General features: G+C 35.9%; 1 protein-coding gene across 2 annotated transcripts in view; it reads left to right on the top strand.

Moving 5' to 3' along the window:
- The first annotated feature begins 2,229 nt into the window (after positions 1-2,229).
- Positions 2,230-22,949, top strand: part of LOC135599128 (E3 ubiquitin-protein ligase CHIP-like) — a 35,220-nt gene continuing 14,500 nt past the window's right edge. For both annotated transcript variants that reach the window (XM_065093889.1, XM_065093890.1), the window contains exons 1-6: positions 2,230-2,423; positions 2,755-2,822; positions 2,922-2,985; positions 19,301-19,372; positions 22,537-22,670; positions 22,782-22,935. In XM_065093889.1, the coding sequence (XP_064949961.1) occupies positions 2,313-2,423; positions 2,755-2,822; positions 2,922-2,985; positions 19,301-19,372; positions 22,537-22,670; positions 22,782-22,935 (603 nt within the window). In that variant the 5' untranslated portion in view covers positions 2,230-2,312. The remainder of the gene's footprint in view (positions 2,424-2,754; positions 2,823-2,921; positions 2,986-19,300; positions 19,373-22,536; positions 22,671-22,781; positions 22,936-22,949) is intronic.

The following is a 22,949-nucleotide window of genomic DNA, read 5'->3' as shown; positions in this document are numbered from 1 at the left end:
TTTTTGCAAGCGAAGGGTGCTAATAGATAGGTATAAAGTATTTGATCTTAAAATCCGGCTCTGATACCAATTGTTAGCATAAAACAATAATATGATATTATTAAGCGAAAGAACATTAATGCTAAAAATCTGAAATCAAATAAAAATATATCTAAATATTACGATGCGTATCTTTGATGCCGTTCAAAAAACCTTTTCTCTGATATATGAGTGCACCATCGTCGGATCCTAGATCTATCGTAATGGGGATTTGCATGGGAAAACTAGACTTATCTTCTTCTCTTTTCTTATCTTTCATGGGACCACTATAATTAATGGATTTAGGGATGAGAGAAGATTTATAATCTCTCAATTATGTTACGTATCCACACATTCACATACTGGTATGTTCACATATTCAATTATTATATAATTATCATGTTTCTTTAATCCTTAGGAGGTTATGTCTTTTTATAGGTAAGAGCATAGAGTTTAGAATAAGTAATTAGGAGAGTTCCTCCCATCAAGTTTATCTCATAATGAATCCTACTATAATTGGACTTCATTTCTATTGGCTAATAATCGTAATCAAAATCCAATTATATACATAATATATCTTATATAATTAAATAGGACCAAATAATCTAATAGATGAATTGATTTAGATGACCATGGTTTTTTATATTACGGTGATAAGTGATGATATAAATATTAAGTTGGTGAAAAATGAAAATAAAAAATTTTACCCAGGGCTAAATTAACTAAAAACAAGATTTATAAATATCTAAACAATATAAAATGGCCTTTTAAGGCTTCATATTATATTTTCAAGATCGTAGGAAAATTTTGGCCAAATAAAGTTGTAATTTCAACTTTAATTAGCCAAAAAATTGAAAATGAGAAAAATTTCAACTTTTAAGATTGAATTAACTAAAAATAGTTATTTTAATGACATAAAAATTAAAAAATATTATCTAGGACTTCTTAGATATTTTAAGGATTTTATAAAAAATAATTTTTTGGATAAAAAATCACAGTTATACTATTTTTGAATAGGAACAAAAAATAGTATAACTCAGGTCGAGATAATTTTATTTTTAAAATTATAAAACTATATCTGATTATATTCAAGTGATTGTTGACCCAAATTGATTATAGATTCACTTAAAATTTGTAAAAAAAGAAAAAAAAAGTTTTATCATTTTAGAGGCTAAATTAACTTAAAATAAGACTGTCCATAAATGGGAAAACTGGTCACTTAGGGCTTCATTATATATTTTTAAGAGTTCATAAAAATTTTGATCATAGAAGTTATAATTTCAGCTTCAATTGGTCAAAACTAAAATAAAAAATGTCAGACTTTTATATTTATGATTTATTTATAATTATAAGATCAATTTTGATATAATTACTTTATATTCTTGTTAGTATAGTATAAATTGATATACATTAATATTATTTAATTTTTAGATACAATTTATTTTGGACCAATACGACATTTGTGTTGATTAAACACGTTCAATTAAAAGTGTCGGTGAATGTATTGTTTCAATTGGGTGAATTAACAAAAAAATGAGAAAAACACAAGAGAATGGTTGATGACACTTTTAATTGAGAAGATTATGGGTTTTTAAAGGAAAATATTTTTTATAATCTCATGATGGAAATAAACATTTATTTTTTAAACTAAATTCTACCTATTTTACATGCCGAACTCTTTCCATTATTCCTTATGCTCATATTTGCGTCTTTTTGGACACGTCGATCACTCTCTTCCATTTTAATGCATCATTTTCTTTTCCATGTCACACCGCTGCAGCACCTTATCCATTACTGCATTATTATATGAAAAATAAAATATATGAATGTTTGACATATTTGACTGATGTCGTCACAAAGTTTCGCAGGTCAAATCTTCCAGGCTCCCATTTAAACCATTGACCAGGAAAATAATATCATCTAAATCCCGCAATTATGAAAAGTATCTTTTTTTTTTAAAATTTAATTTATAAAATATTATCTTTGCTAAATTTTGAATTATTATAATGTTTTTTAAGTTTTAAAATAAGGTATATTACTAGAGGTATATGAGAAAATACATGAACATTTATTTCTTGGAGTTAAAGGGTATGTGGAAAATTTTTCGAAGGATAGGCGATGGGAAAAATAAAATTTGCAGTAACACCCATGAACTCCTTTTATTTGCGCAATTCCATTTTGCGTTATTAATTCTTGCGGGTCGTTTCGTCTCCCCTCTTTCGAGTTTCGGAGTTGGGACGAAAGGGTGTCGACGGAACAAGGATCGAGAGAGGCGGAAGGCGAACGGCGGGACGATGGCGCCGGTGCCGGCAAGCGTGGCAAGGCAGGCGGAGCTCCTGAAGCAAGACGGCAACAGCTACTTCAAGAAGGAACGCCTCGGCGCCGCCATCGACGCCTACACCGAGGTATGCATCCCACTCTTGATCTCTTTATCGCGAGGATAATTTGGCACATGTGCCCCTCTAACCCTAGTCGGTCCGATCATTTTGGTCGCGCCCCTCCTTTGTTCTTATTAATGGCTAGCGAATTTGAATTTTCTCTAAAATTCAGATTCTTTTGCTTTTTTCCTTTTGATTGCAATCAATTTGTTGTTTATTGTCGTTGATTCTTTTAGTTGTTAAAAAAAGAGAGAACGATTGGCATTGATTTTCTTTTTGATGTTAGAATATTGCCTCATAAATTGTTGTTTTCTTGCGTTTATTGGTTTTAATTTGATTGTGTGATTTGACAATCTAGGCTATTACCTTGTGCCCTAATGTGGCGGTTTATTGGACGAACCGAGCGCTATGCTACCGGAAGCGGAAGTTTGTGACAGCCACTCTATGCTTATTTTTCTTTATTTGTATCAATTGGATCAGTTATCTTAATGAACATTAGACTGTCTTGCTTTTCGAGGATTGCAGTGAGTGGAATAAGGTTGAAGAGGACTGTAAAAGAGCTCTTCAGCTGGATAGTCATTCGGTTAAGGTACATGCATTTGTTTTTCTCCTCTTAATCTTCACGATCCTTTTAGATTTGCTGTGCTGGGGATGTTCTTGACCATTTTCTTGGACATTAATTGTGATTCATCTTGCTGTATGCTGCTTGTTCTTGATCATTTTCTTGAACAATAATCACAATTCTTCTTTTGAACTTGGGTTTCTCCTGAGATTAAGTCTATATCTTTTCTATGTAATCCCATATATTTGCCAACCATCCAATTGGCATATAGTTGAAGATTTTCTTTCCTCCCTAAACGAAAAATGATGGAAATATTGGGAATTCTTAAGTTATTGAACCACTAGAACAATTTTGTCTGTGCTCCGTTGCTTGCTGAAAACAATGTTAAGCACAACCTAGTGAACCAATAGTAGGAGAAAGGTTTTGAATTTATTATATTTAAATAGAACTTAGTGTGTCCAATGTGAGAAATTATGATTTAGACAATATGTTGAAACTCCAAATTGTAAAGGTATTTAGAAAACTATTGTTTTGCTATGTCATGAATACATCAGAGAGACTGTTTTATCATGTCCCTTTTACGTTCTCTTCTTCTTGCTTGTTTTAAAGATATCAGCATAGCAAAATTCTTTTGTTTCCCTTTTATCACTGATAATTAAATTATTGTTTTTTGTGTTACTTTTGAGATCACTACCTGTTCCACAGCGTCTGATTTGACAGTACCATCTATATTTTTACTTAATGGAAATTTTGTAGCAATGATTACGAAGCAACAAAGCAGGAAATCATGTTTGTAAATTGTAATAATTCTTTATGGCTTTCCATGGAATTTTTTAGGAATTCCGTAAGACTCACAAATCAGCCTTAGAAATGATCATTCAAGTTGGTCTAAGTTTTAGGTTCCCTAGAAACATATGGAACTTAGTTTGCCTTTTCTTTCTTTTGTGTACTAGTAGAACTTAGGGCCACAGATTGAGGATCCAATTCATGAACCTTTGTGATTTTCTTTCTTGTTTTTTCATCTTTTTGTAGATGATTTCCTACTTTGGAAGGAATGCATATTACTTGCTGCTAAATAGGACAATTGGTTCATCTCTTGTGGAAGGAAGATATTGGATGGTGATTTATGTTCAACAGAACATGGGAGATAGACGGTGCACCCTGTCATAGCATTTCTAGGGATATGAGGTTGTACATGTAATGGAGAAGAATAAAAAATTGAAAAGTAGGTAGTTTATGGAGATAGGCGTTGCAATGCACTTCAGAAAGCTTGTTACCTTTGGTGTAAGATTATTTTATTGTATCTTTCAAATGGGAGTGTTATTTATTACTAGGTTCCTGAATATCTTAATTGTATAACTTAACTAATAGTTTTGCATTGGAAAAAAAAAACTAATAGTTTCGCTATCATACTTAGTTTCTTAGTAGGGATTAGAATTGCCGATGTCAAATAACAGTTTTCTAAATAGATGGGATCAGAAAAGGATAGCATATGGTATGCAAGTAAGGTAGTTTAAAATCTGATAACAAGGAGGTGATGATGTCCAAGTTCTATTTTATGTTTGCATGATGTATTGATTTCGTCTCTTTTTTCTTTATCTTTTTCTTTTTCTAGTGCATGCACACGTGCAAACTTACCTTCAAGAAGCATTTTGGGTTTATAGAGAGCACTCCACTGCTATAGCGACTACTAGGCTATGGACCAATATTTACCATTCTATCTAATGAAAATTCTCTCTATGTAGTATGATAAAAGAAAATGAACTTTTTTACTCAAATAAAAATGCCAAAGTCAAGATAAGCAAGTTGTATATTTCCTAATGGATGATGATATCACTTATCCATCTCTAATCCCTCTCGGGTAAAATCAACTTTATTTGATTCTAATTTTATTATATTTCTTACCTTTTTTTATGTTGATATAATAAATTGGCCGCAAAGCATATTTTGATAATTTTGGTACATTTATTGATAATCATATTGCATTTTGATATTTTGGTATTGTATGATCTTTATTTACATAAAACTTTTGTGGTACATTCTCTAGGTACATTTAGTGCCTATATATTTGTTACAGTAAATTGTTTGATTCATTTTGGTATTATAAGTTTGACACAAGGTCTACCATATAGTGTTGATTGGTGGTATCAGTTCTGGACCAGATCGGTATGTGATACAAATCGGTCTTCGAGAAAAAAAACTAGAAATTCTAATTCAATGATATTTTAATTCTATTTAAATAAGAATAAAGTGTAAATAAGGACAAAATGAGTAGTTTTTATAGGTTATTAGGATGAGAAAGTGAATTTATCTTTTTTGAATCATCATGGAGTGACTTTGTCACATAGTCCTCCATAGTGGGAAGTTGCTTTTATTGATCTTGACTTACCTAGAAAGATAAAGAGTTAAAATGTTGTATTAAGTGTTGAAACTTTATGATTTCAACCAAATTAAATAATAGACAAAAGTAAATTATATAAACCTACTTCTACCACCAATATGAACGAGGCTCCACAACTGGTGGATTAGGGTCAATGATCCTATAAATTTGTATATTAATATGACATGTCAGTCTAACCCAATCTTGAAACTGCTCCAATGACATATTATATAGATAAACCGTGTATCGTTGATGCATTGACGTGGTAATAGTCATTGTTGTCTGATGGTCATTGCTAACACGTCTGAGGAGCCTCATGTGGCGATTATGACATGTAGGGTGGGGAGGTTGGAGTATATTGAAACTTTTATCACCTTAGATCTAGTGCTCTTTATCTCAAGAATGATTAGATTAAAAAAAATGACCAACTATCATTGTATATATTTTTTTGGTAGGATTCTCCATAATATGAAAACTATGAATATGACAAGTTACTATCAGAACTACAAATGTGATAGGCTACTATTGGTGTCGACATCATAAAGGCTTTGTCACGTCTGCTCAAATCATCGATTGCCTTCCCCTTTTCTCTATCCTTTTGACCATAAGCGATATATGTGGATCCTCGTATTAGGATTGGTAATGACACTAAGAGGGGTGAATTAGTGCATATGCAAAATTTAATAAATTTTAAAATTTTGATAAAGTAAATAGGCAAGTATATGAAATTTAATTGAATAAAGCAAATAAGTACAATTAAGAGAGAAAGATAAATATACTTATAATGGTTTTGTTATCTCGACATAGGTTCATCTTTGATCTTTTTTCTTAAGGCCATCGACTTTCCTTCAAATGGGTCAATATCAGCTATCTATTACAATGAGAAAGATAAATATACTTATAATGGTTTTGTTATCTCGACGTAGGTTCATCTTTGTGTTAGGAATGAGTCGGCACTAAGAGGGGGGGTGAATTAGTGCAGCGGATAAAAACGTCGGTTTTGAAAAATCTTCATTTCGATAAAACCGATATCGGAAAGTATTTAACTTTGAAAACGTTCGTAAGAATGTGCAGCTAAAGTAATGAGGAAGTAAAGCAGTTTGCAGTAAAAGTAAATTGTTCAAAAAGAAATGCAAACCGATTTATAGTGGTTCGGTCGTCGTGGCCTACATCCACTCCCGATTCCTCCTCCGTCGAGGCCATCAACATCCACTATCGGTCTTCCTTCAATGGGTGAAGACTAACTACCCTCTTATAACACTTTCTCCTTTTTACGGGTTTAGGAGATAACCTTTATAAGTCACTCTTTTACAACTATTCCCTCACACACCTCCCTTAAGACTAACTCTAAGCACTAGGAGGAGGGAACTCAAAGTTTTGGAAGAGTTTACTCAGTTTTTTCCTCTAGAATTCTTGCTCCTTTCTTGCTGGCCAAGTGGGGTATTTATAAGCCCCAAATGGTTTAAAAAATGGAGCCAAAAATTCAAACTTCTAGGTCTTCCGGGTACGGGCGGTACCACCACCTGCAGCCTGACACTAGGCGGTATTATCGCCTACAGCCTCAGAGACCGAGTTTTTCGATTTTTCCAACTTACAGGCGGTGCCACCGCCTGGCCCAACATTTGGGTTATTGAATGAGCCTCACTTTAATAGTTCAAGAGATTCATAAAATAACACAAATAGATTCATTAATCTCTTTTTAAAAAATTGATAAGATAGAGAAAAAGAAAATTTTCAAGTAGAAAGATTTTCTTTTTTTACGCGTTTCAATTTATGTGATTTACGTTCAATATCACATGATTGATTTTATATAAGCATGCCCAAATTTTTATGCCAAATAAAAACATGCATCAATGTTTAAAATCGAAAAAGCAACTTTCATTACGACAAAGATCAATAAGCCATAACTCATCGAGCATAATTTCGAAATATAAACTTATTAAGCATGATTTCAATTCATCATTATATTATTTCATCAAGCATGATTTCATAAACGTTTTTAATCAAAATCATTTTGTTTGTTTTGGTATTGTATTTTCCTTCTTTACATCAATGATTCAATCATATCATGAGATATACAAATCATAAATACAAAGGAATCATGTCATGAAAGATAAAAGATCAAAAGTATAACACGTAATTAAAAAAACATAGGATTTCAAATCATTATGCATCATCAAATCATCAAGTATGATTTCATTAAACATAAAATATTTTTAGTCAAAATCGAAAAGCAATATGGAAATCATTAAGATACACATTATTGCTTCTTAAAAACATACATAAGATTAATCTTATTAGGTGTATAAGCATTAGATCTAACATTTTGTTCCTTTATCATGAAACATGTAATTTTCATTATTATTTTCAAAATTAGCCGAAAAAAAAAAAGATATATTTTTGTATTTTTATTTTTATTTTTTACTAACTAATTAAAAAAAATAACTCATGAAAAAGCATCAAGTTATTTCAAAATAAACTAAAGGGGATTTTGATTACCTCGTCGTCGAAAGCCGTTAAGGCGTAGTTTGTCACCTCGTCTTGGTTTTTTCTTCATCTTTGGATGAACTCGATTCGTCCCAAGCCACCTTGAGTGTTTTTTTTTTCTTTTGTAGCTTCTTTTTAGGTTCATTTTTCTTCTTTGATTCTTGTTTTAAGAATTTTTTAAGCTTTATAGTTAAGAGTTCAAAGTCCTCATCACTTGAGCTTTCACTCGAGTGGTCTTTATTTGTTCTAAGTGTCAAATCCTTCCTGTTCTTTGGAAGGTTGTTCTTAAGTTCAAGTGCCACATAAGTCATTTCATAGGTCATCAAAGATCTGATAATTTCTTCAAGTGAAAATTTATTTAAATCCTTTGTTTCTTGTATTGTAGTTACTTTCGAATCTCAATTTTTAGAAAGAGATCGTAAAACTTTATTAACAAGTTCAAGATTCGAAAAATTTTTACCAAGTGCTTTTAAACCATTGACGACATCCGTAAAACGGGTGTACATGTCTCTAATGGTTTCACTTGATTTCATACGAAATAATTCAAAATCACGCATCAAAAGATTAACTTTAGAATCTTTAACCCTACTTGTGCCTTCGTGTGTGATTTCAAGAGTGTGCCAAATATCGAAAGCCGTTTCGTAAGTATAAACCCGATTGAATTCATTTTTATTTAAGGCGCAAAATAGAGCATTCATAGCTCTAGCATTTAAAGAAAAAGTATTCTTCTCCAAATCATTCCAATGGTTAGACCTTTGAAAATCGTTTTCGATAATATTCCATAAATTCAAATCCAAAGAAAGCAAGAAAACTCTCATTCGAGTTTTCCAATATGTGTAGTCCATCCCATTGAACATGGGAGGATGAATGAGAGAGTGACCCTCTTGAAAGCCGAAAAGAGCCATTTCTCTTGGGTGTTAAACCAAATGAGAAAAACCAGGCTCTGATACCAATTGTTAGGAATGAGTCGACACTAAGAGGGGGGGGGGGGGTGAATTAGTGCAACTGATAAAAACGTCGGTTTTGAAAAATCTTCATTTCGATAAAACCGATATTGGAAAGTATTTAACTTTGAAAACGCTCGTAAGAATGTGCAACTAAAGTAATGAGGAAGTAAAACAGTTTGCAGTAAAGGTAAATTGCTCAAAAAGAAATACAAACCGATTTATAGTGGTTCGGTCGTCGTGACCTACATCCACTCCTGATTCCTCCTCCGTCGAGGCTACCAGCATCCACTATCGGTCTTCCTTCAATGGGTGATGACCAACTATCCTCTTATAACACTTTCTCCTTTTCACGGGTTTAGGAGATAACCTTTACAAGTCACTCTTTTACAACTATTCCCTCACACACCTCCCTTCAGACTAACTCTAAACACTAGGAGGAGGGAACTCAAAGTTTTGGAAGAGTTTACTCAGTTTTTTTCTCTAGAATTCTTGCTCCTTTCTTGCTGGCCAAGTGGGGTATTTATAAGCTCCAAATGGTTTAAAAAATGGAGCCAAAAATTTAAACTTCCGAGTCTTCTGGATACGGGCGGTACCACCGCCTGCAGCCTGACACTGGGTGGTACCATCGCCCAGTCTGGCGGTACCATCGCCTGACACACTGTCATTGGGCGGTATCATTGCCTGACAGCCTCGGAGATCGAGTTTTTGGAGTTTTCCAACTCACAAGCAGTTCTATCGCCTGTTCTAGCAGTGTCACCGCCTGGCCCAACATTTGGGTCATTGAATGGGCCTCCCAATGAGCCCAAATCACTCCCAATTTAGGCCCAATTGACCCTTAATTGAGTTGGCATTGTTTCACCCCAATACCGACTCAATTAGACCTAAACTAACTCGATCTAGACATAAACGATTACAAGCAAATCCTATATTGTCCGGCATATCATTGATTCATCTGGCGCTTCGTCCGATCCTTCGGCACATCGTCCTCTTTTGCGGCCTTTTGCCCAATCGGTATATTGAATCCGCAACTCCGATCTCCTTGGCGTAATGTTTGCTCTTCTAGGCCCGATGCTCGAATTCACGGCATGAAGACTTCTACCGACACGTCGACCGATCTTCCGGCCCGACGTCCAATCTACTGACATGTTTGCTCTGACCCAACGTCTAATTCCTCCTGCTTTAATCGTTTTGCTTGTTCTGATCGAAGCTAGTCCTACGTCACTTAAAATGCATATTAGATTAAACACATCAATTGATTTCATCATCAAAATCCGAGATTCAACACTTTGATCTTTTTTCTTAAGGCCATCGACTTTCCTTCCAATGGGTCAAGATCAGCTATCTATTACAATTTCTAATGGTTCAGGATAAGGATTACACTTGAAAGTTGAAACATTCCTTTCTCAACATGGAGCAAACTTTATCACACAAAAGAGGACTTCTCACAAGGTGAGCTTCACTCTTGAGAGCACTTACCTCAACTCACGAAGCTAATGATATATATATATATATATATATATATATATATATATATATATAGGCTCAAAGCATCTTAAAAGATGGAATAAATAAAGAATAAATACCTTAAAATAGTGGTACTAGTTGCCATGAACAAATTTGTACAAAGGATGTTCAATGTAATGTTTGTGTCTTTCAATTTTGTTCATGCTTCGTACAACATGTAGAGGGCTTGCAGTAGGCTTGACAGTCCTATTTTGGTTGATTTTTGTAGTCGTCTTACTCATATAAACGCAGGTTGTATGGAATCGTCGTATAGAGACAAAACTTTCTAAAAACAGGCCATCCAGACAGTCATTTTGGGGGTTTTTAGCTCCATAGAGTGATGTGGAGTGTCAGCCAATACAACACCCAAGAGCTACCTGGGTGTCACATGGTTGGATGGGCCTCTGGAGTAGTGTCTAGGACTAGTTCATTGCTTTGTTCCGCAGCAGTGTCATGACATCTGATCCTCTAACACAATTTTTGATCTTTTGACATAATAGCCAAACCTCTGGCATGGTGTTTAATTTTTCGACATGGTTCAATATCCAACTCCCTACATGACAATCTTTCAACATACTGTTTGATTCTTCGGCTCGAAGTTTTGTCCTCAAATGGTTCGAATCCTTAGACGAAGTATTTTTTGCATTACTTTTAATAACATTAGTTCCTCAAATTTATCAATTGATTTCATTATCAAAATTCGAAACCTAACACATTGTTCTCTGTAATCTGAATCTTAGCGGTATGTGTAAAGTGTTGCTTCATCCATGCCTCACCTTGAGGTTGAGTAGATGGAACAATTGATTGGTCATCGCCATCACCATCATAGGTCAGGGCACTACTGTTGACTTCACTACTATCTCTATGGATCTTATGGAGTGTTGAATGTAAGGGAGTTGTCTTGTCATCGGATTAAAACTGTTGCCCAATAATTCTTCCCAATAGATGAGTCGATGCTACTGCTTTCTCCTTCCCCTTCCTATGCTAGGCAAATGTCTATCATTGTTCGGTGCCACGACCCCTACTAGATTAACTTTGCTATTGAGATGTTGTTCCTCTTCTTCTATAGCCTTAATGATGAAACAAGAGAAACATGGGGACTCCCACTGTTAGGATTCCTTTATTTTCTGAGCTTTTAAATAATGTTTATTGAGTTCTTTTAGTTAGTAAGAGTCGGATAGGGGTTTATTTAATATTTATTTATTATTAAGAGTCTCAAGTCTTAGTGGACTCTGGGTGGAACTCTGTAAATAGGGATGTATCTATTTCTTTTAATCAGATAATAAAATATTATTCAGTCTTTTGACAAAACCTAAGAGGCCGATCCCCTCGAAGTGATCATCCCATTTTCCCACTTTCTTCTATTATAAAACCCTAGGGTCTTATCATTTGATATCAAAGCGGCGATCCTTGGCGTTCTCGCTGTAGTGTTGCCGTAGCTATCATCATCTCAAAAAAAAAAAAGAGAGAAAGGGTGAAGCCGGTAGCCACGCACGCCAATCCTTCTCGATTGAGAAAGAACCCCTACTTCCCGACTAGCGACCACCGCTTCCCCTTCTCCACCGCCGCCGTCGCTCCCCAGCCAGTAACCTTCCCTCCTCGCTGCCCTAACTTGCTCGAGCAAGAAGGGCCGCGACCGCTGTTTCCCGACTAGCGGGCCACCCCCCTCGTCGCTTTTACCGTCGGCGACGCTGCCCCCGGCCGCACCACCATCGTTGCCTCCCCTTGGGTCGCAGCCGCAGCCGCTCGACCATCCCTCCTCGCGGCTACCGAAACAGGGCAACCACGACCGCCGCAGTTGTCGCTATTTCCTCCTCGACTAGCAACCTTCCCTCCTCGCTGCCCCAACCTACTCGGGCGAGAAGGGCCACGATCGTTGTTTCCTGGCCAGTGGGCCACCCCCCTCGTCGCTTCTACCATTGGTGACGCTGCCCCCAGCCGCACCACCATCGCTACCTCCTCTTGGGTCGCAACTGTAGTCGCTCGACCATCCCTCGCAGCGACCGAAACAAGGCAACCACGACCGCTGCAGCCGCCACTGTTTCCTCCCCTCTTCGCTGCCGGCATCGACAGCAACCGCTGTAGCCTAGTGCTCAACCACCGCAGCCGTTGCAGTTTCCTCAATCGCCCGCGATCCCTCGGCGTCGCCAGCGCCTCCTTTCGCGATGCGACAGAGACAGGGCAACGCTTCCCTCCATTCGCGCCGCCGCAGCCTAGTCCTCAACCGCCGTAGCCATCGTAGCGGCGAGCCCTTGGCGGCGCTGCCCCCAGCTGCACCACCATTGTTGCCTCCCAGCCCTTAGCAGTAGCGATCCCTCCACGCAGCGACCGCAGCAAGCATCGCTGCCTCCCACGTAGCAACTGCAGTTACATCCCCGTATCCTCGCAGCAACCCTTCACTCCCACAGTGTTGCTATCGACTACGTCACAGCAACAACACCAAATAGGGCAGTGTTGATGCCCTTGTCCCGACATCAGAAACAAGAGTTGAGATTACAGATTTGCAGTATGACGCAATGACTACCGACGACTCAGTAAAAGCCTAAATCGAAGCATTGGAAACCAGAATTGAAAACCGGCTGCAAGAAACACTTAATGATTTCAAAAAGAGCATACTGGAGAGCTTCAACAAACTTCAACAAGATGAAAGTTCAAGTCTTACATTGAACCGATCTGGAGACACAGGAAAAAGAAACCAAGAACAGGGCACAAGCTACCCACGCATGAAGGTGAAATTTTCAAGATGGGAAGATGGAGATCCGACCAGTTGGATCTCTAGGGCAGAAATATTTTTCCGTTTTCATAGAACCCCAGAAGAATTGAAGGTGGAAATAGCCTTAATCCAACTAGATGGAGATGCAATCCAATGGTATGATTGGTACGAAACTTGCCATCGGGTTCCCTCGTGGGAGCAATTCAAGAGAGGACTTCTTATTTGCTTTGGACTATCTGAATATGAGAATGTTGATGGGCAGCTCATTAAAATTCGTCAAACTTCCACAGTGTTAGAATATCAAAGCAGATTTGAACGATTGTCAAATCAAGCCAGAGATTGGTCCGAACGACAACTGGTGAGTACATTTATCGAAGGACTTAATCTAGATATCCAGTGTGAAGTCAAAGCTCGCCAACCCTGCACTATGATAGCCGTAATATTATTTGCACGTTTACATGAAGAAAAAATCAGCAGGGAAAATCTTCGAAACAAAAGTGACAACAAACATATGATCAACAAGCCACCCGCCCCATCTATTCCCAACCGGAACCCTAACACTAGAAGACTAACCCTAGAATAACTCAAAGAAAGATCAGCGAAAGGTTTGTGTTGGCACTATGATGAAAAGTGGAGTAGGGAGCACCGATGTAAACAAGGGCAACTTCTGATGATTGAACCAATTGGGGAGGAACCAAAAGCTAGCAATGTGGACTCTGATCCTGAAGGTATGGACTCTGATGAAGATGTTGGACCTATCATACATACAGTGCATGCATTAGCCGGCTACTCTAACCTGCAAATTATGAAAGTTGGAGGAACTTTGGAACATAAGCATGTTACAGTTTTGATATTGGTAGCACTAACAATTTTATGGACAGTAAGGTTGCTGACCGATTGGCCTATCACATTGAAGACTGTAACAAATTCGAAGTAAATGTCGCTGATGGACGAATTTTAACTTGTGATAGCAAATGTTCGAAGATAAAGTTGATTATACAAGGCCAAGAGTTGCTTGTGGACTTCTTTTTGTTACCTTTGGAAGATTTCGAAGTGGTGCTTAGAATTAAATGACTATCAACCCTGGGTGATGTTTCTTGGAATTTTTCTAAACTAATCATGAAGTTTTTTATTAATGGAAAGCAAATGATCATAAAGGGAAGACATGAAAGTAAGGTCACAACTGCCATCAGCCATTGGATGGAGAGGGTTCTTCAGAAGACTGCAATGACTACTACACCGAAAGGCCGACCTATTGCTTACACTATCAAGAAATGGAGATCATACTTACTTGATCAACAGGTTGTGATGCGCCGCAAATACCCTGTGACTGAAGTGCTGAAAGAGAAACTTCCCGAGTTTGATGTTGTTCAGCCTTAAGGACAAGGCTGATTTAAAGGAGGAATTGTTAGGATTCTTTTATTTTTTGAGCTTTTGAATGATGTTTATTGAGTTTGTTTAGTTTAGTAAGAGTCATATAGGGGTTTATTTAATATTTAATTATTATTAAGAGTCTAACTCCTGATGGACTCGGGGTGGAATTCTATAAATAGGGATGTATTTGTTTCTTTAAATCAGACAATGAAATATTATTCAGTCTTTTGACAAACCCTAGGAGGCCGATCCCCTCGAAGTGATCAAGGAGGTTGATCCCCCCGAAGTAATCATCCCCTTTTCCCCTCTTTCTTCTATGATAAAACCCTAGGATCTTATCACCCACCTCATCGAGCAAAGGATCCTAGGTAGATGCTCTTTCGACTCATTCTAGCATCAATTGAGAATCCTTGTTATAGAATTGGAGATCAAAAGGAGGCTGATCCCCCCGAAGTAATCATCCCCTTTTCCCCTCTTTCTTCTATGATAAAACCCTAGGATCTTATCACCCACCTCATCGAGTAAAGGATCCCAGGTAGATGCTCTTTCGACTCATTCTAGCATCAATTGAGAATCCTTGTTATAGAATTGGAGATCAAAAGGATCTATCTTTGGCGGCTTCTTTGGTTCCTTGTCACGCCAGGCGCATTGCAGTCTTAACATTTATTGTAGTGCATATATACAAGCTTCTCTAGCCATCTATATGGTAGTTTATTACACCTTCATATGAATCAACTCGAACGTTGACCAATTATATTCACATTCACTCGATACCATCATCTATGAAAGCACATATGCTGCAACCTTTGTTAGATTGGGCACAGACTCTCTAAATTATAGCCACCATTCAGATGTAGGAAAATATAATTATTACTATAACAAATCATTAATGATCATTTGAATTTATAATCGACACAATATAACTATATTATTAGAGAATAATCCGACACCTTGTCGCTTTTTGGTAGGAGCCTATATATAACATTATGTAGTGTCTGCAACATATCTAAAGAAGTGACAAGGCTATAATACTAGGATTTAGGTAATAGATTGCAAGACAAACGACTTATTTTGGTCAATATAACATGTTATTAATATAGATTATCTAAATTCTAATTGAAGTCGACATTTAACATACTTGCATTGTAAATATCTTGGTCCATATGGGTCCTACACATACTGATCAGTATTCCACTCATTGTTTAATGCTTTTGTAACCTCCTCTTCTGTCGAAATCAATATATATATATATATATATATATATATATATATATATATATATATGTCAAGTAAACCAAATCGACTTTGTGGAGGATGCCTTAAAGTAGCTCAACCACTTTTAGGTTACCTATGGTTGTGTCTCCAAATCGTGGCTCTAACCATGAGTATAATCTTAGAGACTGAATCCTACTTCTCCACTTTCTCCCCTTTCGATGAATTCGAATAATGAGAATCAACTTATTCTTGTGATGTAAATGTTGCCTTTAATCCATGTCTCTTTTGTTGAATGGACTTCAAAATGATAAAGTTCATTGCAAGTCAAGTGATGCGGATCCTTCTATTTGTGTACTTTTACATTGAGGAGTGTATCTAGTGATGGTTGTAGTATCTAGTGATGGTTGTAGATAAACTTCTTGATCGATTGTGCCTTGCCTCTTATTTATTGTAGCTCACCAGTATCCTTGATAATGAGGTCTATGTAGTATGTTGCATTTGGAGCAAAAGAAAAAAAAAATCCTTTCAGATCTATCGATTGCAAATCCAACTTCTTGAAATTTACTACATTGTTGTTAATAATTTGCACAACATATTGTGAGTCAATCTCCTCTACCATAGTGTCCTTTTGGTTCTTTATGTAGTTCGCATCTTGACTTTTATTTGATGCATTAACGGACATGTGAAAGATGACCCTTGTGTTTCAATATATTAAGAAGTCGACGATGCTCATTTTATCCAATCTTTTAGTTTTGCAACTCATATACGCCATGTATCTCCTTCGATGTAGGAGGTTAATTGCCTATGCCAGCCTTTTGAATTGAACTCTATAAGCATTGGAACCTAGATGTAAGCATTTGTAAGCATTGGAACTTGGATATAAGCATTAGAATAATGTGAAAGTTAAACCAGTTGGTAATGACTTTGCCAATATGCCACTTTTTTCCTTTGTATATGCATCAATAATCCTTGTTTGTTTTTTTAGTGGATAAGCTTACTGATCAATATCGACAATATTAGGTGTTCCTCCTAGCAAAGCCTCCCATGAAACCTTGTAAGCCATCCTATCTCATGCTATTGATTCTACTCAATTGAGTTGGGGTAGTTGGCAACCTCACTCCTATCCAGTCTTTGTGGTCTAGTGCTGCTGTCATTGCCATGCTTCTATTGTGAGTTGCTTGATCGATGTCTCATAGTCACATAATATATATGCTAATGCTTCGATGAGCTAGGGATGCCAATTCCAAGGTCTGGGTCGATATCATTACCATGACCCTCATATTTATCATAAACTAGTTCTTGCATAGCAAACCTATATTATTCCATAGTTTTTCAAATTTTCTTCTTGTAGCCTTTTTCTACGTAGCAACTGCCAATGATGGTGGTTGTCCAAGCCCCGAGTATGCTCTCAAGCCTAATCGCTTGATTGTTGGTTTGGGATCATTTTTTTACAAAGAATTGTACTGTGATTAAGCCTAGATGATCCTTTGTTGGCTCTAAAAGTAAGAAAATAACGCTAATTGATTTTATTTAACTTTAGTCATATTAAATACATGAAAGATCCTTAATCAACCTATCAATTCTTAATCAAACCAAGGTATGCAATTTCGTACCGTACCGTGAGTTTCGACGTTCGCTCGGTACGGTACGAAACTGTATACCGAGCGGTATACCGTTCGGTGTATATATATATATATATATATATATATATATATATATATATATATATATATATATATAAGATTATATTTATATATAAATATTCTTATATATATAAGGCAACGTCGCCGAAAAAGGCGACACGACATCGCCTTTTATAAAATATTTATATATAAATAAATAAATAAATAAATATATATATATATATATATATATATATATATATATATATATATATATATATATATATATATATATATATATATATATATATATATATATATATATATATATTTATTTATTTATTTCGTTCCGTCCGGTAACTGGCGGTCCGTGTATCGGTAAGCTGACGGACCTGTACGTACCGCCCGGTATTATTCGAAATTATATACCTTGAATCAAACAACTAATAACAAGCTTAATTAAGCTAAAGCCTCTAATTGGATTAGGTATACTAATTGGCTCTAATTACACTTTAATCATATTAAATACAAGAGTTGGTTAATCATATTTCATCATTTGAGTTGGTTAGTGTATTGTTGCACAAGTGATAACTGATAAGTCTCAAGCATGAGTTCACATGTGAGTATCATGTACGCCATTTGATGTAATAGAAATTCCTTCCGTTCTTTTTTAAAAAATATCAAATACAAGAAAAGATTCTTAAACAACTAAATTTATAATGAAACAAATAATAAGAAACTGTGATTAAGCCTGGCTAATGGCCCCTAGTTGGGTCTAAGTATGAAAAATGACACTAATTGCCTCTAATTACAATTTAATCATATTAAATACGAGGAAAATCGTTAATCAACAAATAAATTTATAATGAAACACTAACGACAAGCCATGATTAGGCTTAATTACTCTTAATTTGGACCAAAAGTAAGATAATGGACCTAATGGTGTCTAATCTTACGACAAAGGCACTAGCTATTAAGCCTAATTACCTCCAATTTGGGCCTAAAAGTAAGACAATAGACTTGAGCCTAAAAATAAGAGAGACACACTAGTCACCCTTAACAAGCTGTGATTAGACATAATTATCCCCAATTTCGACCTAAAAGTTAGATAATGGCCCTAATTACGCCTAAACTTAAAAGAAAGATACCAATCGTCATTAACAAGCTGTGATTAGGCAAAATTAACCCTAATTTGAGCCTAAAAATAAGATAGTAGACCTATTTGATCCTAATCTTAAGAGAAATACACTAATCACCTTTACCTATTGCCATTTGTAGAATGATAAGCATCTAATTATGTTAAATGATAACTAAAACATAGAAAGAGTATAATACCTTCAATTGAGGACCCCTGATTTGATCTGATTGAATCGATATGGTCTAAATCCGACCATTAATGATCAATACAAGTCGGTAATGAGCGAATTTCAATCGTATCTAGTGGATTGGGTGATATGTACTGGTCCTTAGGCAGAATCCAGCCATTAATGATCAAATGGAGCGGTCCACGTACCGTGGACTGAAATGTACCATCAGTTTTGTATCATTTTGGGTGGTACGACAGTCCTTGATTTGATGTTAGTGCTGCTATTGAGACTTTTACAGCCTTCTATAGCACCTTTTCCTACCATTGGCTATGTACACATCAAATAGTAACAGAGAGAAACTATCAAAGTGCTCCTATAGTGTCAGAATTAAGGTTTATACAAACCAACTGATACTTACAAGTCCGACCAAGTACCAGTATCAAGCATATAATCTATACTGGTACATATATCTTTTTATATTTTTAATTAATTTTTCAATGATACATTATAGATCAGTGTAATATCCAATACCAGTCCAATGGTTTACCAAAACCCAAATCAAACTTGTATTTAAAACCTTGATCATAACAATCATTGTGTTGGAATTCAAGCCTTGTTATATAGAGCTTTTATCATTTCAATCAATTAGAATACAAGGATATTCATCTATAACTAAGTTGTTGGTTGGTTTTCGCAATTTGTTCTTTTATCCTATCTTTGAATGTTTGCTATGGCCATAATTTAGTTACTCTGGTGGTTGAGAACTTAAGTTGAATTCCTTGATTGAGTTGCAGGCACACTATATGTTGGGGCTTGCGTTGTTGGAGTGGCAAGATTTTGCTGGGGGAATCAAGGAATTGGAGAAGGTATGTTTTTGACTTGTTGGTATGATCTCTGTTCTTTATTTCCTCTTTAGGTATGATCTCTGTTCATGGCCTTTACATGAACATTAAGTCTTAAATTGTCATACATTTCACTAAAGGTTATTGTGAATACTGCAGGCACTCAGGTTATCATGACAATTAAGGTTTTTCCAACATATTTATGGCACATGAAGCTTCTATTTCTATGAGAATCCTGCCCAACGTTGAAGTTCACATCCAAAGGACCACAGTGCATAATTCAACACATAACAGTACACATCAGTCACATATTCAGGAATAGATGAAAACAAAACAAATATGCATTGACCATGCTATAAACAGAACAAGGACAGGAAAATTATATAATTCATCTTCATGCCTTTTTTAACACTTGAGTTTTGGATGGATTACCTCTTCAATCAGCAAGAACAGATTCATTTATTTTAACACAAGTTTGCTAGCAATGAAATAAGAATAACTTTGTGAACAATGAACAATATATCATTTTAAAGCAACAATAATAGAAATATGAGTCAATACTACTACTTCTTCAAGCTTTTTAAATTTCCATGCACAAACCACATACACAATGACAAAGATGTGTAAAAGCATATTCAGGTATAACAGTTGAGTCAGGGATAACTAATAAATCTAGTGCCATAAAACAAACAACGAAAATCTAGAAAAATTCACCTTCCGCCAATTGATTGTATCAAAATTTTTATAAAATTTTTCAATTGCTTTTTCCAAGTGTCTGTCCAGCTCTGATTTGCCTTCAGAGTACTTATTTTTCTTTTGCCTTTTTTCTCGTATGTCTTTAGATAATCTAGGCTTGGAGATCATCTACTTCATCCATGTCTGGCACACTATTGTTATATATCCTGGATCTTCTTGTTTGATCCTTCAATAGAAGTTCCTAGAGCAGATGCTTAGTATTCAAATGAAACAAAATATACTTGACTTTAGCATGAAACACACAATTTTCTATCACAAAGAGATGTTTAAACGGGTAACACAGCACAGGCAGAATTCCAGTCCTCATTGGGAAAACCTCTCATCCTTTCTGTCCACATCTCAGATCTGTGTTGTATCATGTTCTTCTGACCTGACAAATGATCTTTGAAACTTTACAACACTCTCTAGCATCATGTGTGTAAAGTATCACCTAATTTCAATATCCATGCATACATGGCTTTTGCTATTATAAAACCTCAATCTTTCAAATCCTCCTTAACAGTTGACCTGTATGTCTGCAGAATGCTTTGGTGAAGATCCTCACTCTTTGGCATACTTTCTTATCATTGCTTAAAAGTCTTTAAAATTGAATACCAAGGCCACTAGAGTTCACATTGTCAACTGTGATTGTAAGAACCCTATCAATTTCCCAGTACCAAGGCCATTTGGTTTTCCAATAATTTCTCCTGAATGCCTATATGGGAATGTAATTAAATGGTCTTTTATGTAATTTTTAACTTTTATAAATTAAGTTAGCCATGAGGCACATATAACTAAGGCTTTTCCTTGAAGTCCATATAAGACAAAATCTTTGGGCTGATTTTGTCAAACATGTCTTCAGCCCTTTTCACTAGCATAGGTGTTAAAACATTTCTGAATAACAGTGAGATGGAATATAGAATTGAGGTTGTATGCCATTGTAAAATTTACAAAATCTGTTATGCTCCAACTCCCAAAAGGGAATTCATTAACCAAAAATTTCCATATCTTGATCAGATTACCATGCAAGTTTACTGCTATTATTAGCTTCACTCTTCCATAATTAATTGATGTTGAAAAACTAGTGTTCTTTGTTTACATTAGTCAGTGGGTACTTTGGGCATTTATTTAGATGGTTTCATGCAGAAGTAGTTCCACTTATATAGATGGTTTCATGCAGAACTAGTTCCACCTATAGTCAGGCACAGTAGACAAGTAACCTTCATAAGGCATCTTGGTGGCGAGCTTCCATGCCCTAGAGGTCATTTTAGCTGCCTTACTTTTTTCTTGCTATTATTTCTAGCCTATGCTAATCATTTTGGTGACTTTTAGCAGGAGTTCCAGATTATGGAATTCCAGTTGGAGGATTGTCTGTAGTGGTTTTAGGTGGAACAAGCACTTTGAGTGGCCTGCAACAGTGATGCTTGGTTAATTGGGAGAGAGATCAAGGAGGTGGGTTTCTGGTCAATGGGAGATGAACGATCTAGCTTTGGAAAGTGGGAAATTGAGAAAGAGAGAGAGAGAGAGAGAGAGAGAGAGAGAGAGAGTATATAATGGTGGCGAGGAGTTGGGTTTACAACTTGAGGATAGTGAGAGATGAGAGGAGCTTGACATCACATAGCACGTGCAACTTATGTACTAGGTAAGGTTCAAGTGTACGTGTATCGGACAAATTGAAAAAAATAACCTGATATGTTTCTGTAAAAAACTTGAAAAATAATGTATAATATATTTAAACATATATGGATCTGTTATTCCATTGCATTCAGTACCTTTTGGTTTTGTAAATAGACTGAGACCGAACTGAATTGAACAATTTTTTTCGTTTAACTTCCAAATACAAAAAAAGAACTTCACTAAACCAAACTGCACAAATTGTCTTTTTTTTGGCTAATCTCGGTTTACAGCAGATGTATAACATATTCGGATATCATTTTTAAAGTAGGATTTTTGCAGGGTAGACCTTATTGATCTTTTTTATATTTGCACCTTAAATTTTGGAAAGTGATTTCGATGTAGTACTTCTATCTGAGACACTTTTGTATCAAATAAAGAACACTTTGGGACATGCACATGACTTACTTTTCTTTGTTATTCGTTGTTAGGCAGATTATTCATTGTTCAAGCCTTCAAGGTGATATCTTGAACAAGTAATCTTGTGGTTGGTCACTTTTTGAATGGTAAAAGATTGTTCTCTTCGAAGTTGATAGAGGACCATAAGTTGGAATAAGGGCAAATGGGAATAAGAAGCTTCGATGCATTTAGCCAGCTCAAGTCTGAATTTAAAATACATGCTAGACTTTCCGTCTCTTTTGGTGTTCTTTTTAAATACTCTTCGAGCATCTAGTCTATCTTTGATTTTGTCAGCACTTTTAGTTTCATGCTGTAAATACAAAAGTATTTACTAGAATTTTAGTTACTAGAATTTTAACAGTAGGAACTTATTGATGTAGGCACTGGAACTTGGAAGGGGTGCAAATCCTGCGAGCTACATGGTCGAGGAGATCTGGCAGATTCTTGCCAAAGCAAAGTACATGGAATGGGAGGATTCGTCTAGCAAGCGGGCATCAAGACTGCAGAAATTGAAGTAGGTCACATCTTATCTGCAAGTTGTTGACAGATGCATTTCTTGATATCCTCATTATGACGTTTTGAGTCATCTATGCCTAATCTTTTTGCCACTATTTGCTTGTTTCAGGGAAGCATGTGAAAGAGCTCTTATACATTATTATGCAATTGAGGACTCTCAAGTGGAAAATATCTCTGAAGAAATTGCAAATGGACACTTGCAACAGTTGGGACATCTTGAAGAGGTATTTAACAAAGCTGCACAGGCTGACCAACCTACAGAGGTGAGACTTCAAAT

This window comes from Musa acuminata, chromosome BXJ2-1 (genome assembly GCF_036884655.1).
Source record: "Musa acuminata AAA Group cultivar baxijiao chromosome BXJ2-1, Cavendish_Baxijiao_AAA, whole genome shotgun sequence".
Taxonomy (NCBI): domain Eukaryota; kingdom Viridiplantae; phylum Streptophyta; class Magnoliopsida; order Zingiberales; family Musaceae; genus Musa; species Musa acuminata.
Note: the sequence above shows the minus strand (reverse complement) of the source record. Positions and strands in the feature narration are given on the sequence as shown.